The sequence below is a fragment of the Manacus vitellinus genome, unplaced genomic scaffold (genome assembly GCF_001715985.3).
Source record: "Manacus vitellinus isolate BGI_N305 unplaced genomic scaffold, ASM171598v3 scaffold_1_pilon, whole genome shotgun sequence".
Classification (NCBI taxonomy): Eukaryota; Metazoa; Chordata; class Aves; order Passeriformes; family Pipridae; genus Manacus; species Manacus vitellinus.
The window spans coordinates 7,475,380-7,495,116 of NW_021939396.1; the positions used below are offsets into that span (position 1 = coordinate 7,475,380).

The window sequence follows — 19,737 nt, forward strand, 5'->3', positions numbered from 1 at the left end:
GCCCTGGCAACCAGGAGGGCCAACCCTGTCCTGGAAGGCATCAGGCAAAGCATCACCTGATGCTTTGCAAGGGCAAGGAAGGGGATTGTCCCGCTCTGCTCTGCACTGGGGCAGCCTCACTTTGAATATTGTGGCAGTTTTGGGCACTGCAATATAAAAAAGACATTAAGCCATTAGAGAGTGTGCAAAGGAGGGCCATGAAGGTGGTAAAGGTCTGGAGGGGAAACCATAGAAGGAGCAGCTGAGGACACTTAGTTTGTTCAGCCTGGAGACTGAGGGGAGACCTCATTGTAGTTTACAACTTCCTCACAAGGGGAATCAGAGGGACAGGCATGATCTTTTCTCTCTGATGACAGTGACAGGACCCAAGGGAATGACATGAAGCTGTGTCAGGGGAGATTTAGGTTGGATATTAGGAAAGGGTTCTTCATTCAGAGTGGTCGGTCACTGGAACAGGCTCCCCAGGGCAGTGGTCACAGCACCAAGCCTGACAGAGTTCAAGAAGCATTTGGACAATGCTCTCAGGCACATGGTGGAATTATTGGGATTGTTCTGTGCAGGACCAGGAGTTGTATTTGATGATCCTTATGGGTCCCTTCCAAGCCAGGATATTCTATGATTCTATGACCTTTCCATGTTCATTTCAGTGGTGTGTCCACTGCACGTGCAGGAGTTACAACCCCTCCAGCACCTCCATGCTGGATGGTCAGCCTCCAGAATCACTGGAAAAGGCTACAAGGACCAACAGCTTCAGTCATATGTAGTCACAGAAAATTAAGTGTTTTCTTCAGTTGATATCAGAAATGCAGTGCATTCACCAGGACAATGACAAAGTCATCTCTACAATGTGTCTGAATCATTTAAATAAAAAAGTCCTCTACTGAAGACCAAGCGTGTGAAGATTGAGACACTAATCATTTCTTGCTATAACAAAATAATTCCCAGATAAACCTAAGAAATAGGCAATGCCTTATGTTCCAGGGAAAAGAAAATAAAATATCTAGGCCTAAGCCAATACTCAATGCCAGAGTGAAGCACCTGATGCCAAATCTGGCTTAACTCAGACTGTGGAAGTAAGATATATAAAGTGTGTCATTCTGTGCATCAAAGACTTCCTGAATTTTATGCACTTCTGTTCAAGCTGTCATTACTTTCCTTCAGTGATGGCCTTTGCAGATGTACTGCTTTTAATAAACCAAAGACACAAGTATGGCACAGGATTCAGTGGGATGTAGAAATACCTGAGCCTGCTTTATCTACACTACAATGATAATGGAAGCAGATTAACTGTGAAAGCATAGGACTTTGTGCCCTCACATTAATTAATTCCTTCTTAGCATGAAAAATTAACCCATTCTACTTCAGCTACATTTGTCTTAATGCCCTTTATAGATTCATTAATTCTAGCACTTTCATACTAACACACCCTACAATTAAATTAGAGGTACTAATAAGTAACAGTAATAGTGTGGCCTGCTGTTTGACCAGATCTGGTTCTCCATCTTCGGGGTAAGGTTTAAGGGTGTGTGTAGAGAAACGTGTTCTCAGGGACCACAGATAATATTTTTTTCTTATTAATCAGGATTGAAATCCCATCACAGAGTAACTAGAGGGATATCAATGTAAATTTGTGGTGCTTAGTGAAGACTGGGCAACAGATTCATGGGGTCTGAACTACCCCTAAGCCCAGTATTGCCAAGGTCCAGACTATAAGGCTGAGGGTAGGGTAGAATTAAGGTTATCTGAATCTGCCCAGGTTAATATTTCAGGTTTTCTGAGTTCCCACTGGGCACCAACGAATGAGTAACAGAGAAGAAGATACTCCTGAGAGGATCACCAGGAGACAGTTAACCCAGGATAACTTTGTCATGTCGTTACACTGGATGTTGGTTCTCCTGAATGCTGGCAGGTGGACTGCACAAGCTTGAACCTTGCCATGTCTCCAGATCACTGAGGTGCTCTGTATCCTGTCTTATGCAACAGTGCTCAAGTGGTCTTTTAAATTCCTCAGCCAAGACACTTCTGCATCAACCTGTTAGTTTTATCCACACTGTAGAGGTCCTGAGGCACCTAAGTCCATCAAACAGCATATAGGATTTGATTACCTGCTCTGCCTCCATTTTGGAATTTCCTCACCAGGCAAGCAAGCTGGTTCATGGCCTGGAGGAGTCTGAATTCCATCTTGCAGGAGGAGGAGAGGAGGACCTGAGGGCACAGGCAAAAGCATATAAACCATACCAATGCATGCTGACTCTAAAAAGTCATTAAGATATTAGAAGTGGTAGCTCCCAAAAGCATAGGCATGTATGTCATATATATCTATGAAATAAATTATATCCTAGAAAATGTGTCTATACTTAATTTGTTCCTAGCTGAATGAAGGAAAACATGCACGCAAAAGATTTCTGATCTGATGCATTGCTACTTTATCAATTAGGAACATTAGCTGAAGGAATTGTTAGTGTAACTCCAATCTAGCTAGGTTGCTGTACCATAAAAGCAAGTGGAGAGGAACCAGCAACCCCTGGATTCAGTCCTTTTTTAACTGTTATTTCTTGCTTCTTCCTTTATCATCCAGCTCATGATGTTTGAATCTGTGGGACATCAACTAACTGATAGGGATTGTTGCTAAATCAGCCTATGAAGTCATTGCTGGATCTGATAGCTACAATGTAAACCCTGCTTTTGAGCTGAAAATGGAAAGATTAATGCTGTAACAAAAGATAAATAGACAGACATACAATTTATTCCATGCTCTGTAAATTAGGTCACTAATAAAAGCTGTGCTAGAAATAAATACAAAATCTGAAACAACTTTCAGAAGGTAAGAAAACTTTTATATGTGACAGTATCGTCCAACATAAAGAATTTCCACGTTAAATAATTACAGAAAGAATAAAGCTGACATGAGCTTAAGCACTGGAGCAAGGTTGAAAGATGCAACACAATGTACAAGATGACCATTGTATTATTAATTTCTGCTGTGCTGGCCCAATGGAAAAGCTGCTCCTGCTTTTGTGCACAGTAGGACATGTCTTGCATAAGGACAATGACTCAAAATTCCTGGCAAAAAGATATTTGTGTTTGAAAGATTTCACACACTTTTGTATTCTTCTGTCCTGTGAAGGAAAGAACATAGTGATCCATGCTGGAAGAAGGAGCACAAGTTCCCTCAAGAGTCTAAAGAATGAAATATTTCTTAGCCTGCCCCGTAACTCCAACAGTGGTGTGTGCAGAACTTAATTACATGCTTTCTGTTGTGGGCATGTTGAGTCACTTGTGTTAGATAAACAGCATCCCCAGCCACATTACATCTGTTTAGTGCACACTTAAAGCAGGCATCTTGAGACACATCTAATAACCTTGCAAGCAAGCTGAGTATAACCATGTGCTTACTTTTAAAATGTCACAATGACCAAAATAGTGCCAATAATTTAATGTGAAGTATTCACTATGAAATCCTTTCAAATTTTGTTCTTGTGAGTAATTAACTTTATCGTTAAATTTACCACAGCACCCCCAGACTTCTAATAACTTGAAAACTAATAGTTTCAAGGTCTCTCCTCCCCACCCTCCACCTCCCCCTCCACTAACAAGCCACCTGGAACTGGCTCCTTTATTTCCTGTTTAAAAAAAATATGAACTACTGTGAGTATAGATCAGAATTCTGAACCTTTGTGGGACTACGGCTGCTGGTAAGCAATGGAAAAATCAATGCGCAATCAGTCATGAGCATCTTGATCAAGACTACTCAGAAAACATCCCTGGAGCAGTTAGACCCTATGAGCTAAATAATTAATCAGTGTTGAGAACAACTTCAAGCCATGTTATACCAGATAAAAATGTACAGCCAATGCTGTAGATAGCCAGGGCTAATATCCCTATGTAATCAGAGCACTGAGATACTGGAGGGATCATCTGATTCAGTATGTTTTTCACCCAGGAAAGAGTTACAGCCTAGTGCTCACTGTTTTCTGTAGTCACATGGCAAGTATGTCACCAATAGGGATGGTGGGATGTGGAGGGAGGGAAACCTGACTTTCCACACATTTTAGATGCTTGTGTCAACCATCACAATTGTCTGGGAGGTCAGTAAAAGCCTAGACCTGACATTTATCCCTCTGCATCAGTCCTAATTTGACAAGAAAAGGGCAAAGCTTTATATGTCAGATGCAATCCTTCCCCATCATCCCAGTATTTGGGACTGGCAGAGGCACTGGAAGTTGTAAGCAGAGCATCAGTATTGCTGCTTTCTGCTCCAGGCTTTCTGTTCTGTTCACCTGCATGAGATGAGATTCAATGGATGATTTAGATACTCAGCTCAGGCACCCAAATATCTGTGTGCACACATATGAGTTAAGTATCTGCTCTCCCACTAATCCAGCTGGTACAGTCTGTGCAGCTCAGGGCTGTTCTGCTCTCTGAGTGAGCTTCGTTGCTGGCTGGTCAGATCTGTCGTGCTATTCCTGAAAATGGATGTAACTCTCCACTCTTACAGATTCATTATTAGGCCACTCTCTGCATTGATGCCACAACAGAAGGAGGTGGCAAAGCTTGAATTAGGAATAGAAATTCCTGTTCCCATGGATGTCAAGAAAGAACGGGAAAGTTATGCCGAGGCTGTGTCCCACTGTGCCCAGCTCTTCTCTGTTACAGAGGAAGATCCTTCAGTAAAAACAGCTATTCCATTAAGGAGAGACCCAAAGATTCATATATTTTGAGGACACAAACATGTGAGTCCCAACAGAGTTGTTAACAGAGATTAAACTGCTTTGCTAGATTGCATTCTGCAATAAGAACTTCTCATTCCTGCAAATTGGGCTCTATTTTTCTAAATGGACTTTACATATGCTGAATTCTGTGCCATTTCAGTTTACTTATTTAACTCAATACAGCTCTTTCTTCAAAGAAAAACAAATAATAATATCCCCTTCCATATTGCCATTTTTTCCTGAAGGTTTGATAGAATTGTCTTTGTTTGAACCTCTCCGGTTGAACGGGGATAATGTAGTCTGAGATATTAACGAGTCAGTTGAGCAAAAAGGCCATCATACATTGTGTTGAGAAGCATTGTTGCAGATGCTGGTGAAACACTTCAGGAATAAAATTGGACAGGTCTGGAAAAGGCTGATAACCTCCTCCAATGACTTCAGAGTTCAAATGAAATATCACATGCTTACAGATGATTGTTCTGAATTCTGAATGCTGATTAATTGCTTATGGCAATGCAAAACAGCAGAAATACTTTAAAACAGCATCAAATTTACACAGGTACAAATACCGTGTGCTATTGTTACTGCCTGGTTGTGTAAATCAGACTTCTGAGGATACAATGACCTCCAAAGAGCTTATCCACAGTTCACCTTCAAGGGGGGTGTGATTCATTTGCCATGCTAACACAACTCATCAGTTACTAATGAATGTGAACTGGAGATGGAAAAGAAGCACAAATAAGTTATCTGTGCCACACACTTCGGCTGTTCCTGTGTTGGCCTCAATGGCTCCATTAGCACTGTGGACCTGCATCTGCAGATCCTTCAGTGCTCTTTCCTGTGAGGTGCAGTTCTTACAGAAATTCCATAGGACACAGCCTCTCTGAGCACCTTTGCTGAATCACTTTAAAGTTATTGACATATTCTCATTAAAGGCAGAATATTGAAAAAACCCCACTATTATAAAGGTATTTGCCTCTAAACAATTGATCATCACCCTCACATTTCTATCCAGATCACATATCTTGTTAAATGTTAAACCATCAAAGCAGGAGCTGACATTTTAGGGTTGAAATCCACTTTCTGTCCCTCTTCTGTCTTCCCACCAAAATGTTTAAAAAAATTCCAATGTTCTTACGGAACTACCAGAGAAGAGAAGCCCTCAAATACATTTTGAAAGGCAGGTAATAAACTGCATAAGACCTGTGGCAGTGGTTTGATTGGTGTGAGTCTGAGTTACAGGGAGTGGTTTCATTTCTGCACTGAGAGAAAGGACATGGCAGCGAGCATTGAGCCATCTGGGGAAGGTGTGATTAGGAGACTGTGCTGCCCAGGTAACATCCTAAAGGCATCCAAAAGTTGCACCAGGTAGTCCGTCATTATCAGATAAAAGCCCATTCCTTGCAATCAGACTGAGATAAGACTCTTATATTGAGCTTAAAAATGGTTCATTTCACGTGGTATCTGAGATAATCCAGAGCCTCTGAGACATTCCCAGTTCTTTTCTAGAGAGATATTTTAGAATATTCTACATTCAGTGGCCTTTCCCTGGCCTCCAGCTAATGCCATTTTCTGGGGTACTGGAAATGGGCCAGAGCTGTAAATCCTTGTTGCCTGACCAATCATCAATGCCAAACTACAGACTGCTTATCTATGCAGCACAAAGGAAAATTGAAGAATCTGGTGTAAGAAAAGGTTTACAGGAACAGCATCAAGTCAAACTGGATTAAAAATCTGGTTTAATTTGCAGGGAAAGTGGGTCTATTAACACAGTATTCTGTCTGTCTCAATTTGTGTATTCCAAGAAAAAGCACTCCTCCACACCACCACTGTTCATTATATCCACAGCTCCTGTAATGTGGGTTTAGACCTTGCATTTTTTAGCACAAATCCTTTCTCCTCTTTTCCTCTTTCGGTGGATAAAGTGAGAGTAGCTCATCTGCTTTGCATTCTGCACAGTAAGAAATCCTTCCCTGACTGATTGGTGTGAGCTTGTTCTGCAGTACCGCTGGGTCTGTGAATGGGTCATAGCCTACAGACCAGACTGTTAAGGAAAGTTGATGTGCAGTGTTGTAACATAGGCTAAGATGCAGCAATGACTCTGCACTCTTCACTTATATAAAAATTAGAAACTTTTCAGAAAGTCCTCACGGATTTAAAAAAAACCTAACAACTGGATTGTTCAAAGCAAAGATCTGAGACCTTTGTCTGATTTTTCTCTGGTGCAGGCCGTGATTAAACACTGTGTGGGAAAGAACTCTCTTCCATTCTAGCTGTAATACTTCATGCTTTTAGCTGGAAAAGTCCTGAGTAAGGTGGCCTGTGTCACAGCCACATGTATGACCACCTCAGGTGCAAAATGATAGAGCTCTCTGTGGAGTTAATGCCAGAAAATCTAGAGATCCTACTTAATCTGAGAGAATTGAGTCATACATTTGGCTCTGCAGGAGCTTCGTTATGAGGACGCCCTTCATTGCCCATAATGGAAACCCCACTAAACTGTTACCTGGACCTGGAGAGTACTGGCAGTGTTGTGGGGTGCAGGTCATTTTTAGAAGTATTTTTTTTTTTGCAGCGTAGGGTCAAAAATAGAAAAAAACCTCACAACTATCAAAACTTCCAAACTGGTTGAAGTCTTGGATAAAGAGCAAAGACTCACTGTAAGAATCTGTCTGACCATCAAATTAATATTGTCAATTCCCTACCTAGAAACTCTGTATTAGAGACTACAGAGGCTATTTCTGGACAGTGCTGCCTTCACATTAGAAATTCACTTTCAGCTATATCACCTTTGGAGGACCTAAAATATTTGATGTGAGTGGTTGTGAAAAAAGGGAATTTGGTCAAGTCCTAGAAAGAGTAGGTGGGTGGGCTCTTTGACTGGGTTTTTTTCTGGTTGGTTGTTTTTTTTCTGTCTCCTACAGTCTTTTGATTTTCATTGATTTAAAATGGGAAGGTAGAAAATGTCAATGACAGTGTTTTCAGTCACGGCAAAAGGCACAACCGACATTTCAGAAGTTTCTCGCATTTGCATTTTTTGGAGCTTTCTAAAAATTTACTCAGAGTATATAACTCATTCCTCTCCTCCTTTCTAAAGAAATGTGAAGGGTTTGTGGGAAGATCAGTGCATATCTGTGTGAAAGATTCAAATTCTTGTGTAGCCCTGAGATTTTGTCATGTTCGAAGTAGACTCCTTGATCTTTTTTCTCTCTGGACACAGCAGTGTTCATGATATTTAAAAAGGTACCTTCATGGAAATTCTTTTCCAGATGTTTAGGCATTCATATGGATGATTACCACACTTATCTTAGGCTCTTTATATAATGTAAATTCACTTCTTTACAGGGGTTGCTGAAGGCTGAGCACTTGACTGCTGAATTACAGGCTGACTTTCAAATGCCCTACACTTTTATTTTGCAAAAATTAGAAGAAACCAATGTATGAATCTTAAACTTTACCTTCAAATGGCTTCACACAAGTTTGTTGATGTTCTTTGGAGAATGTCCTGTCAGAAGCATTTCTGAAACTCCTTTGATTTGTGGGTTCTGCAGCTGGGGCTGCTGGGTGATGCAGTTGGGCTCTGTGCTCTCCCTGCTTTGCTGTGCTGCATGGCTCTCCGTGTTTCCTTGTCTATGTGTCTCAACTCAATTAGCAGTACACTGCCAGCCAGAGATAATCCCATGGATAAGCATACTGGTCATGGCAGATAAAAGCCCCAAACAATGGTTCAGTCCAATGCCCTTCACTTAATATAAAAATAGAATTTAAACCCCCTAACGAAGTAACTCAGAATATTTAGTTGCAATGGTCAGAAGCTTTTCTGTCTTTATTCAAGCTGCAGTAGGATAGAAGACAACTCCTTAGGAGCTAATTGTCATTGCCTCTCCTTTACTCCTGCCATCTATCCCCCAGTCAGTCACCCATGTGATGAGATGTCTAGGTCTCTCCTAGTAATTTACATATGCCAGGCCTTTTGGAGCACTTTTAACACTTGTCTCAAGAGGGATATAGGATCTTGGTGGATGACTCTTGTCTTCCAAGCTGAGTAAAACCAGGAAGGGAAATGTAGTGTTCTGGGTTGTTTTGCAGTCTCATGCCAGAAAACCTGGGAAATGTGTCAGGCCATTCTCCTGAAATGTCCCCTGGAGCAGAAAATCCAGTTTGATGGTGTCTGTGCTATCTGACATTGCTGACCCAAAATACTTTGTACCAGCATGCCAGACTCCCTAAGAAAGCTGGCAATGGTGGTCAACAGGCACCAAAGAAAATGGTTTTTAGGATGGACCTGAAGAAAAAGCAACAAGACAAAGCAGCTTTAACGTGAGTCTTGGCTTATACACAGAGGAAAGGAAAGAGGAACCATCTGATATAAAAGCTGTTCTTCTGCACCCTGGGTGCCCTGCTGTGAAGCACAGCTTTCCTCTCCCAGATCTTGATTTTAAAAGCTTTCCAGACTTAAGGAAAGGGCAGTGAAGCCGAGTCAGAGGTATTCCTGCAAATGGGAACACAAGATCATCAAAAACCTGGCATGAGTGAGGGTTTGGGCTTTTCTTGCTCAGCTTCCTACCATGCAAGGGACAATGTCTGTCACTTCTGTCACCAATGGACTAGTGTCATTCTGGGCTACCACCTCATCACCTGTCAGATGAGCTTGTATGACAGTGAGACTAGGGTACTTTTGGTGAACTTTCTTTACTTCTTAGAGTTTTCTTCTGCATCTTGTGGAGGACCTTGCTCTGCCTCTGCCACTGCAGCGGAGCAGGAGTGTAATTCATCTTACTGAGTGTGGCATTTCTACCCTGTCCTTGCTGTATGATGGCATAGAAACAGGGAGTCCTGCATGGAACCATATCTACTCAGTGGAATCTGTGAATCCAGAGAAAGAGGAACCTTTGAACATCCCTACCTGTAGGACTTGCTGCTTTTTCCCTTCTCCAGGACCTCCACTAAGTGTCTTGATGCTTTTCCCTGCACACCCTGCACTTTTGTATTCTCACAAAGTGTTTGGATTTTTCCACATCACCTTATCTCAGTACTGATCTCTGTCCTATTGCTTGGAAGAGCAGAGATTCAAGAATCTGAATATTAAACAGTGAATATTCCCAAGTCTGTGGAAATCAGGCATGCATTCCCTTCTCTCTGAAGAGCTGTTCTCAAATATTTGGTAATGACATTTTTTTTTTCAGTGTTAAAAATCCCAACTCAAGCCTCTCATTAGCAACCATAAAACGATCAGTGCAAGATACTGCAGATGTTCTGTGAAAAATGAAGTTTGGAAGAGAAATGAAGAGAAAAAGATGGTGGGTAGGAATATAGAGCAACTGAAAAAAAACTGTAGAAAAGAGGCATTTTTAATCCTTATGGGTAAAAGCCAATAGTTGAAGAAAATAAGGTTGTTCCAATATGAAATTTGGGAAAGTGTGTGGGAATCATGGTTTAGAACCATATTGCTTTGAGTACCCTAAACCAAAAATTTAGCAAAACATTGCCAGATTTTCCTTATATATCACAATCTTAGAGAATTCCATTAGCATTTACCAGGTGGCAGAACATAATGAAACCAGAGCACAAGCTTTAAGGGAAGATATGAAAGTTTGAAATGAAGCAAAGCAGAAAAATCTAAGATCCATATGAACATTTGGAGGCAGAAGAAATCCCAATGGCTTGCAAGAAATGGTATTGAAGAAGTGAGAGCAAGCAGAAGTCTGCACTGTCACACTGCAGGGGATTTCTTACTTATAACTGTTCAAGAGACTTTCCTGCCCAGACCCTGGATTATTATTTTATAACCAGGATTATTTTATAACCAGGATCCTTGACCACATGTAGATGTGATACCTGAATTTACAGCAAGGGAATTCAGAAAAACCTGGTCATGTAAGAAGTGGGCTGCTGTGGCCAGAAGGCAAATTCTTTTAGTAGTTGAAATACATGAACATTATTAAAAGGTGGTGCTTGTAATTATATCCAAACCAGGGCTGAACATAAGAAGTGGCATTCAGCTAACTTACACAGGAAACATCCCCATAGGAGCTGGTCACCAGAGTCTGTCCCTACATTTACAGAGGAGAAATGGCCTCTGTAGATACTTCTGACAAGCTTGAGCTCTCTACTTTGAGGCAGCAGGAGTTGAACACTAGAAGCACACATTACTGTCAGCTAAGTCTTGTTGAGATTTAAGATTTTGTCACACAGCCCAAAAATTTGCCAAAATGATGCCACATGCAAATATTTGGCCTGCCTATGATGTATGTAGTCCTCATAACAACTTCAAAAGCACTGCTATGGTTTGGAATAGATTACAGGCAAATTACAATGTGATCTGCCCCTACAATTTTGAAGAAAGGGATGGTGAAAAGAAAACATGATAAGCACCTGTATATAAAAAATACAAAGGTTTTCAGCTACATTCTGTTGGCTTCAAATGAAAGCTGATAGAGAAGAAAATCTCAAAAAATGGGAAATATTAAAATCAGTAAAAATTTACCAAACAAAACAGTCTGTGAAGCTCATCCAAGAAACATTAGATCCATGATCATGCATAGTCATAAATTACTTCTTCTCTTCTGGAAAATTATATATTGGTTTTGGAATGCTGTTTTTAATACACCAAAACATCATAATTAGAGAACATGAGTATTAAATACATGATTTTTAAAACTAAGAATATTTGCTAGAAAAACATATTAGTGTGACAGTGACAAAAGAGCACTGCCATTTGGTGATCTGCAACTTATGCATACAACAAAGTAATCAGATTTTAGGCATAATGCTGCAAACAGGGACAATGCAATATGTTGTGAAAAATTATGTAAAATAAAAGCAAGGATAATTTTAAAAAGCTGAAGAACCACATTCAGGTACTTATTTGGTATATGTGATTTACAGTCTTGAAGTCTGGACTGCCACCTGCTGAAACACTGTTTAACAGTAAGCTTCGGCTTAATAGGACTCAATTTTCATTTCAAACTTTGATTTTTACCCTATTTCTTTCTTCTAACCCTTGGTGCCTATGTCCCATGAATCCCACAGTATGGGCAGAAGCAGTAAGGGGAAGATGTACCTTGTTATCATCTTTGCTGAGCAAGGGAGACTATGAAGAAAAGATGACATCTGTGTAACATCTTCCAGAGAAAGAGGACACAAGACTTGCAGGCTTCACAAACACCAAGATCCAAAACATTAGAGGCTGGGCTGCATAGCATCAATGCAAAATAAAATTCACAGAGTGCTCTGAACCGCAGTTGCAATTGCAAACACTCAGGAAGGATTTCTGAGATGTGAGTTGATTAACTTGTGGGTGTTTGCAGTTGGTGTTTATCCTTTGGAAATGGTGCAGCAGGAGAACAGCTGACCCTTCCAAGATGGATTGCAGCTCTGTATACAAACACAGGCTTTTCATCCCTTCACACCCCGGATTACTGCAGGAAGGGGCAGGAGCCTGGCTCTGTGGTCTGTGTGGTTTTGGGGACTGCAAATTCAGCAATTGCTTCTCTGAGGTGCATTCATGCACTTCCTGCAACAAGGGTTTCAGACTACACTCCCTGCTCAGATTTGACCTTAAAATTATTCATTGTCAATTGTGATCTCCTATCACTCTCTCACCCGGTTTTTACTGAGCTTTTGTCCTGCATGATCTGTTGTTTTCATGGGTGGGCTCTCACTTGGTGCACTGGATCTTGCAGCATGAGCTGTGCCACAGGTAGCAATCAAACAAACAGCACCCCTTGTCCATTAATATCAACACTTAGGATTTTTAGCGAGCAAGAAAAAGCTCTTTCACCACCGTGAGACTCCTTTTCTTGTATATCAAATACATGGGTGCGATCACCTGAACATCACCTGCCCTGAGCCTGTTTCACGGGGAAGGAAAACAAGAGCGAGCTTATCCCCTTGCTCTATGGAGCACCGGTACCCTCTAGTGGTAAAACCGCCGGCATTTTTAGGCAAATGATGACGATTTCACTACTAACATCTTCTGTCTTCCTCTTGGGCAAAAATCTGTACATCTTTAATTGACAGTGGCGTTCTGTTGGATGATATGGGAAATTCACGCCTTTAGTTTAAGTAGCTAATGATGTAATGCAATGATGTAATTTCCTTGGACTGTTTTCAGTGTATTTCATGTTTCATTAAATCATTTAAATGATGCTGTGAGCTGATGGGTGACTGAATTTTCACATGATATAAAGAAATGTCTGTAATGGAAAGTACCAAGAGGCAGCTGCTCAAGGCTTTAAGTGAAGTGTTAGTGATGGTACCACTGTAATGACTGTAATGTGGCAGATCAAGACTTTATAGATAATCAAAGGAATTGTTGTCTTGGTTGAGGTTTCACTAGTTTGCTCATGGAGTTGCAGAATAGCTGGATTAGGAGTCTTGACAAGCCAGAGAGCCACTGGTTTCATAACTTCAAAGTGGGGACAACAACGTATGGTGTGACAAATCAAGCTTGAGGACATAAGAGGAGCATCACAGAATTGCTAAGTGAAGGCCAAATGTCTTGAGCAGTGGGAGTGTGGTTATAGGTAGATGAAAAAAGACACATTCTGGACCCCACAGCTGTTTTCTACCAACTACATAACTCATGCTCCGGAGCGTGTCTGGTGAGTGGAAAAAGGCAAAACTTGTCAAAGAAATTAAAAATTATTTAGCATGAGAAAACACATTTATTTCTGTTCTAAACTTGCTCAGAATGGCTGATCTGAAATTTTCCTGGCATAAGAAACTTTAGTCTGAACAGCTAATTTTAGGAAAGCCACAGCAAAGTAATCCTTCAGGGTTTGCTGTGAAGTGTTTCACTGTTGTCTTTTCCTTGCATGGAGGTTGCTAGTGGATGGAAATTCCCCCCCAAAAGGCAGCAGGACTTATCTGGAGCTCAACTCTGTCATTTACTCCACCTGCAAAGAAGTTGCAAATTCTCAGAACACAGTTCTCTAGCCCTAGGTTTTTTCATACATGAAGGAAATGAAAACCTGAGGCAGGTTAGAGGACACGTGTCTCTGAGCTGAGCCCTCGCACGCTGCCTCCACACTGCAGGCTGTGCTCTGCTCATTTCACCCAGTGAAACAAAGTGGAGTTTTACTCAGCAAGAAATGAAATCACACTACAGGTATCAGATTGAAATTCAAAATAGGTAGTACAGACTAAACACAGCTTGATTCCTTACAAGTTTTTTCCCCTGGATGATTTCAGTACCTTATGCCTATCATTTCTTTGATGTACCCTAGCTATGAAAGCAGGGGATCCAGAGCTTTTATGGAGACATACTTCCAATTTATTTACTAAACTCAAAGTATTTCTATGGCCACCTGCCCCTCTGTTCCTGTGGATCAGATTTTGGAAGCACATTAAAATGCCCATGATCTGGGTACACAAAGTACCAGAATATGAGCTTTGCCCACTCTGCTTCACAGTAATCACTTATGAGACTCCCTTGATTTTTTTTTTACCTCTTTGTATATAAAGGATTTTGAATAGCTTGACCCTGGGAATAGCAGATCAACAAGGTTGAAGTGGATTTACCAGCAGTGGGAGTTAAATTTTCAGTCAAATCTCTGCATTCTGGAGCCTCACAGACAGACTGATTTATCATGCATTGTGTTTACTGGAGAGCAGAAATTTACCCTCTCCTATTCTCTTTCAAACCTTTTCGTCTTTTCATCTGCATAGAAATGAGTGCAAAAAGAAAAAGAAAAAAAAAACAAAAGAAATGCAGTGCAGTTTTCAAGGGAGGGTTTGTCCTGGTGCTGCATTGTAAAGAAGCGTTTACTGTTTCCCAGGTCTCAGGAAGTGCCAAGTAGATTCATTCCACTGTAACTGCAGTGCCATTCTGGGAAGCACACAGCACGTCAGCTTGGAACAGACATCCTGAGCAATATACTCCTCTGCCATATCATACAATTCATTCAAAAAATGCAGTATCACCCATTTTGTTCTCGAAGAATGCAAATGAGTTAATTAATGCATGTCTGTTCCAGGAATATTCTGATTTAGGATCTTGCCATCACTGCCAGTTTCCCCTGCTCCATCCTGGCTGAGAATCCTTGATCTTCATGAAAGCCCATGTGGTGGGGGGAAACAGTTTTCCCCCTGAAGCTATAAAATGGTAAATTCCCAGGGGGTGGTGACCCTTAAAGTTTGAGCCAATGAGCGCTTTTGCAAAATATAAACATATCACAAGAGGACTGGAAGAGAAAGTAGTTGTAGTAGTTGTAGAAGAAGTAGCCATGTTGTAGAGCCACGAGGAGAAGGGGCAGGAGCCCCGTTGGGGGTTCTGGCCCCCCCAACCCCTGGTTGGGGGGCTACAGGGACTTGGAACAGTGTAAGACTGGGCTAAGTGTCTGTAGCTGAAAGGTGAAGAAGTTTTCTCCACTGTGAGTGGGCAGACGGAGCGGTGGCAGAGCAGCAGTGGACGGAGAAACGGTGGCAGAGAGACAACAGATAAGAACTGAAGAAGCGGTAAACAAACATGCAGCCGAGCAGGAAGACACAGAGTTATCTGAGAGACAAAGCCAGCAGCAGAGAGAGAGCAGGACTAAGCTCTACAGATAGAGACAGAGTTTTGGGGTAAGAACTGAACCAAAAGACCCCAAACCCCTCTGAGACCCTTCCTAGAGAGAGGAGGAGGATGGACTCTTACTTGAGAAGAGTTCTGGAGTGCTGCAGCACCAGAGAGAAGAGCTGAAAAGCTCAGAGGAGGAATGCGGAGGGGGTGACCTTGCCCCCCCCCGCCGCTGCCTTGAAACAGAGCACAGAGCTCTGCAAAGGGGGCTTGAATCCCCTGCAGATACGGACCGTCACAAAGACCTCTGTACTTCATTGATATCACTGTGGTGAAGTGACCTTTGTCCAGGTGAACACAGCCTACGGAAGAGAAGACCCTCACTTGGAGATGATGGGCCGAGGGGCTTGGATACCCCCTCGTGTGTGCTGGCAGAGATCCAGCTACAGCTGCTGTAGGGAAGAAAAGAGATAGCCTGCTGCCCTAGAGACAATGCTGCTCTGAGAGTGGAAAGGGTCTTTTCCTTCTTCCCTCCTGGACTTTTATTTGGAGGGGAGAAGAGATTTGATCCATTGTAAATACTTTTATGTCATGGTAGAGATAGTTAAGATTGTATATAATGTATTGTAGTATTTATTTTGTACAGTCATTGTAATATATAATCCCTTCCCCCCATTTTTAGTCTTGTGTGGTGTCTGGAAAACCCATCTCACACTGGGTTGAAATGTGGGAGGGGGGCTAGAACTAGGGAATTGTATTTTGGGGCTCTCAAACCATGACAGCCCTCCTCTCTGCTCACAAATAGGAAGGGGTCATCCCCTGAGGGATTTTATAGGCAATATCTCCAATTCAAATACAGAGAGGGGTAACAATGCTGTGTTTTTTTCTTTTATTTCATTCCAGGTTTCTGATTGTCTTGGGGTGTTTGATCTTAGCTGTCCTGACAACTTTCAAGGAGTATGAAACTGTTTCTGGAGACTGGCTTCTCTTGCTGGTAAGTAGACTGTGGCTGGTGCTTCACTCCAGTAACGCCCTTGAATTGAAATCAGCCCCATCAGCAGGGATGGAAACTTACTCCCAGCTCTGCATGTCATAAGGTTTCTGCCATTGGTCCTGGAGCAGTGACTATACACTTACCTACTGAAGAGTTCCCAGTCCATCGTCAACAACAACTGATTAAAAAGAAAGTGAGGTTCCCGAGTAAAAAGAAAATGAGAGGAAAAATACCAGCCTGAGGATTTTGAGCATTTGCCTGACAGTCCTTCCATCAAATTATCAGTAAATTTCCTATTAACCATGCCAGACCTAAGCACATTTGAAAACTATTTTTTGGGGGGATCTTTCAAATATTTTGATTCTCTCTATAGTAGTCTACTAATCCCAGTATTTCTTTCAAGGGAGGTCATCAGAATCAGACTCATGCTTGTGCCAAATAACAGCATAACTGAAATTGTTGCAGGCAGTGCCTCTGAGACAAAATATATTTGCAGCAAATACACTCCTTTGTCTGTGTATTCCAGAATGCTGGTTCTATAAATGTTGAAGTTCATGCTCAAGACTTTATTTTGTAGGCCTCCCATTTGGCAGAAGAGTTAAAAAGTAGAGAACACCCCCCACACTAAGTATAAACATGTCATACTCAAAGTTTTATGAAAATGACCTTAACAGTGAACTTCCTTTTCTCCCATAGCTGTCATGAAATAGAGAGCACGACATCTCGCTTAACCAGTCCTTGTCTAAAGTATCCCCAGCAAAATTAATTTCGGGGTCTCAATTTGTCTTTCCCCTTGTACCCCCAGAGGCACGTATATCTGAGCAACAGCAAAATGCCAGAAGGAATGAAAAGTGAATTCCCCTTGCATGTTCCTTCTCAAAAAGTGCCTATATGAAAACACCCTCATCCCTTAGGGAATGTGAAACTTGCTTTTGGTCTCTGTTACCCTGCTTATAGCCCATCTTTCACCTTTGAAAAAGCCTGAGGTTATTTTTCTTCCTCCTGTGCTTGTTTGTATGTGACTCTCAGCGTTTTTCAGAAGCATCCAGGAGCTCTGGGTTTGAGCATGAGGAAATGTGCCCCCTTCCTCCTTGCCAGCTCTTCACAGAGAGGAAGAGTAACCACGTGCCCAGGCTGCCCTTGGCCCATCTCTGCTGAGCACCTCAGAGAAGCCCTCTCCTCCCCATTCCCTCCCCAAACTTAGAAAGGTTATTGAGCAAGGTGGAAAATCCCATTTTTTTGTCCACCAAAAATTTAGGGGAACAATACATGCCTTAAATTTGTCCTATATATGTCTTTATCATTGCCTTAAATTTATGACCCTATGAATATACTGTGTCCTGTCCTGTCTCTATAGATATGGCTGCATGAATGAGCTGCTGGTGGGTAATCCTGGGTTATGGGTATAGAGTGCACTGAGGACTTTGCAGTCACCACTCACATATATCTCCCCCTTTTGTGTGGAATGAGGTCTTTCTGTGAAGTAATTGCCCTTACATTAAGGCAGGGTGAGCACTTCACATTTACCCAACAGCAGGGGCAAATTCCTCCTGCAGGCTATTTAGAAGGCTGGAAAGGCATTTCCCACTTTGCCTTGCCTCTTTCATCAACCTGTATTCTTCCTCCACTTATTTTCCTCTCTCTCTCACACATATCCTAACACTTGTGCATCATTTCCTTCAGCTATTTCCTTCGGGACCTTCCGTCCAGAATTACTGCAAAACTTGTTATAAGACTAACAATGTAGTTTGTGTCTTGATACAGGAAACTTTTGCCATTTTCATCTTTGGAGCAGAGTTTGCCTTAAGAATCTGGGCTGCTGGCTGTTGCTGTCGCTACAAAGGATGGAGGGGGAGACTCAAATTTGCCAGGAAGCCTTTGTGCATGCTGGGTAGGCACAAGCTCTCTACTACTATTTTCTCTGTTATTGTCCTTTTTCTTCTAAGCCATTTTGGGGAATGTCGAAGAACTGGTGAATGGCAGTGCAAAGAGCACTGAAATCAGGTCTGCCCTTTATGCTAGGACCTGTGTCCTGCTTGGAGTAGTTTTTTGAAGTAGCCAGCAATAATTAATTTGAGAGACACTTGGGTATCTAGTCAGTGAGAAAAAAAATGAATCGTTCTACTCTTCAAACACATTGTCCTTGTCCTGAGTCCCACTGCATTTTTCTTAAACTCATCCCCAAAAAGACTCTCTCTGCCTTCAGTTTCAAATGACTTCAGATCCCAACCCCATCCCATCTTCCTCAGCCCTCATTCGTGTTTGTGTTGTGTTTTACCATTGTATTGTCAGTCTGCATTTGCAAACAAGTATCTTTGTGATCTTCCAAGTCTTTCAGGCTTGGAAGGCACTGCCTATTACTATCCATAAAACTACTCATTATTCATGTTTGAATCCCCTCCTGCAACTCCTCATCATAACCACAGACCAACCAGCCAGTATTTAGGGGCTCACTCCCAAGCACCTGTCTTGCACGTCCCCATTCATTCATTTGTACAGCACACAGCACTCTGGGGAGCTGTGGTGCCACATGAATACACACCTCTCTTCCCTCGCCCTCCTTTTGTTCACCTCTTGGGTCTAAATTGTAGACAAAATTGTAACAAATTTTGTTTGTGCATCTATGCTATCCTCAATTTGGTAGTGCTCCTTTATGTTCTACTGTTGTATAGATACATCTTATACTTCTAATAGGTTTGTGAAGTCAGCAGAGTGTGGTGTGAGCAAATGGGATTGACCCTGTCTCATGCTTTCTTGGTAAAATTGCCATCTCACTTCTGAGAATGGATCTTCATTGATATCTGGGTAAAGAACAGAAAATATTTTGGACTTATTAATATCATCTCTCATTTATCACTGCTGCAAATTTGTTTTGAGAATGATTGGAAGTGAATAAATCTGAAATTCCCTCTTTTTGGCTGGAAATAGAATACAAAGACAATTTATATTATTATAAATTTTATGTTATTCTAAATTATATATTATTATTTATACATGCCCAGAGCATGTTTGAAGCTGTTTGGTACCACTTTCTTCTTGTATGTGTATAGGACCAAAAAGCAAGAGGGAAACAAGGAAAAGAGAAAAAAACAAGAAGTGATGTGATTTTGCATTTCAAACCTCTTCAGTTGATCAGCAGACTGGTCCTGTGAGCACTTAACAAAAAAAATATTGCACTGGCTTGGAGATTTTAATGGGAAAACTCAGCCAAAAGAATCAAATACTAGATGTACCATCAAAACTGAATTTCTCGTCTGCTGACCTGTTCACTGTGGTGTTCCTGTGGTGCAGATGAATAAAAGTCTATTTTTCTGTCAGCCTTAGGACGCTGTTTCTGTGCATCCCTAAGCAGGCTCAGACAGAGTCTCAAGTCCAGTGCATCAATCTGTAAACAGATGGCGAGGCTCTCCGGTAGGTTTTGTTTGTGATGCTGCCTGTGTGGCAGGTGCAGATATCTGTTTAATTGGAAAGAGCAGGCATTTCCAGGCAGCTTCAAAATTTGCCATGGGAAATTTTCAGCACAACAG

The 19,737-nt window shown here is 41.6% G+C and overlaps 1 protein-coding gene across 1 annotated transcript in view; it reads left to right on the forward strand.

The window, feature by feature from the left end:
* The window catches only part of KCNQ3 (potassium voltage-gated channel subfamily Q member 3), a gene marked incomplete at its 5' end in the record, with an annotated part of 199,258 nt that overhangs the window by 145,948 nt on the left and 33,573 nt on the right, over window positions 1-19,737 (forward strand). The window contains 2 exons of the mRNA XM_029959262.1: window positions 16,120-16,210; window positions 17,975-18,101. Coding sequence (XP_029815122.1) covers window positions 16,120-16,210; window positions 17,975-18,101 — 218 coding nt within the window. The remainder of the gene's footprint in view (window positions 1-16,119; window positions 16,211-17,974; window positions 18,102-19,737) is intronic.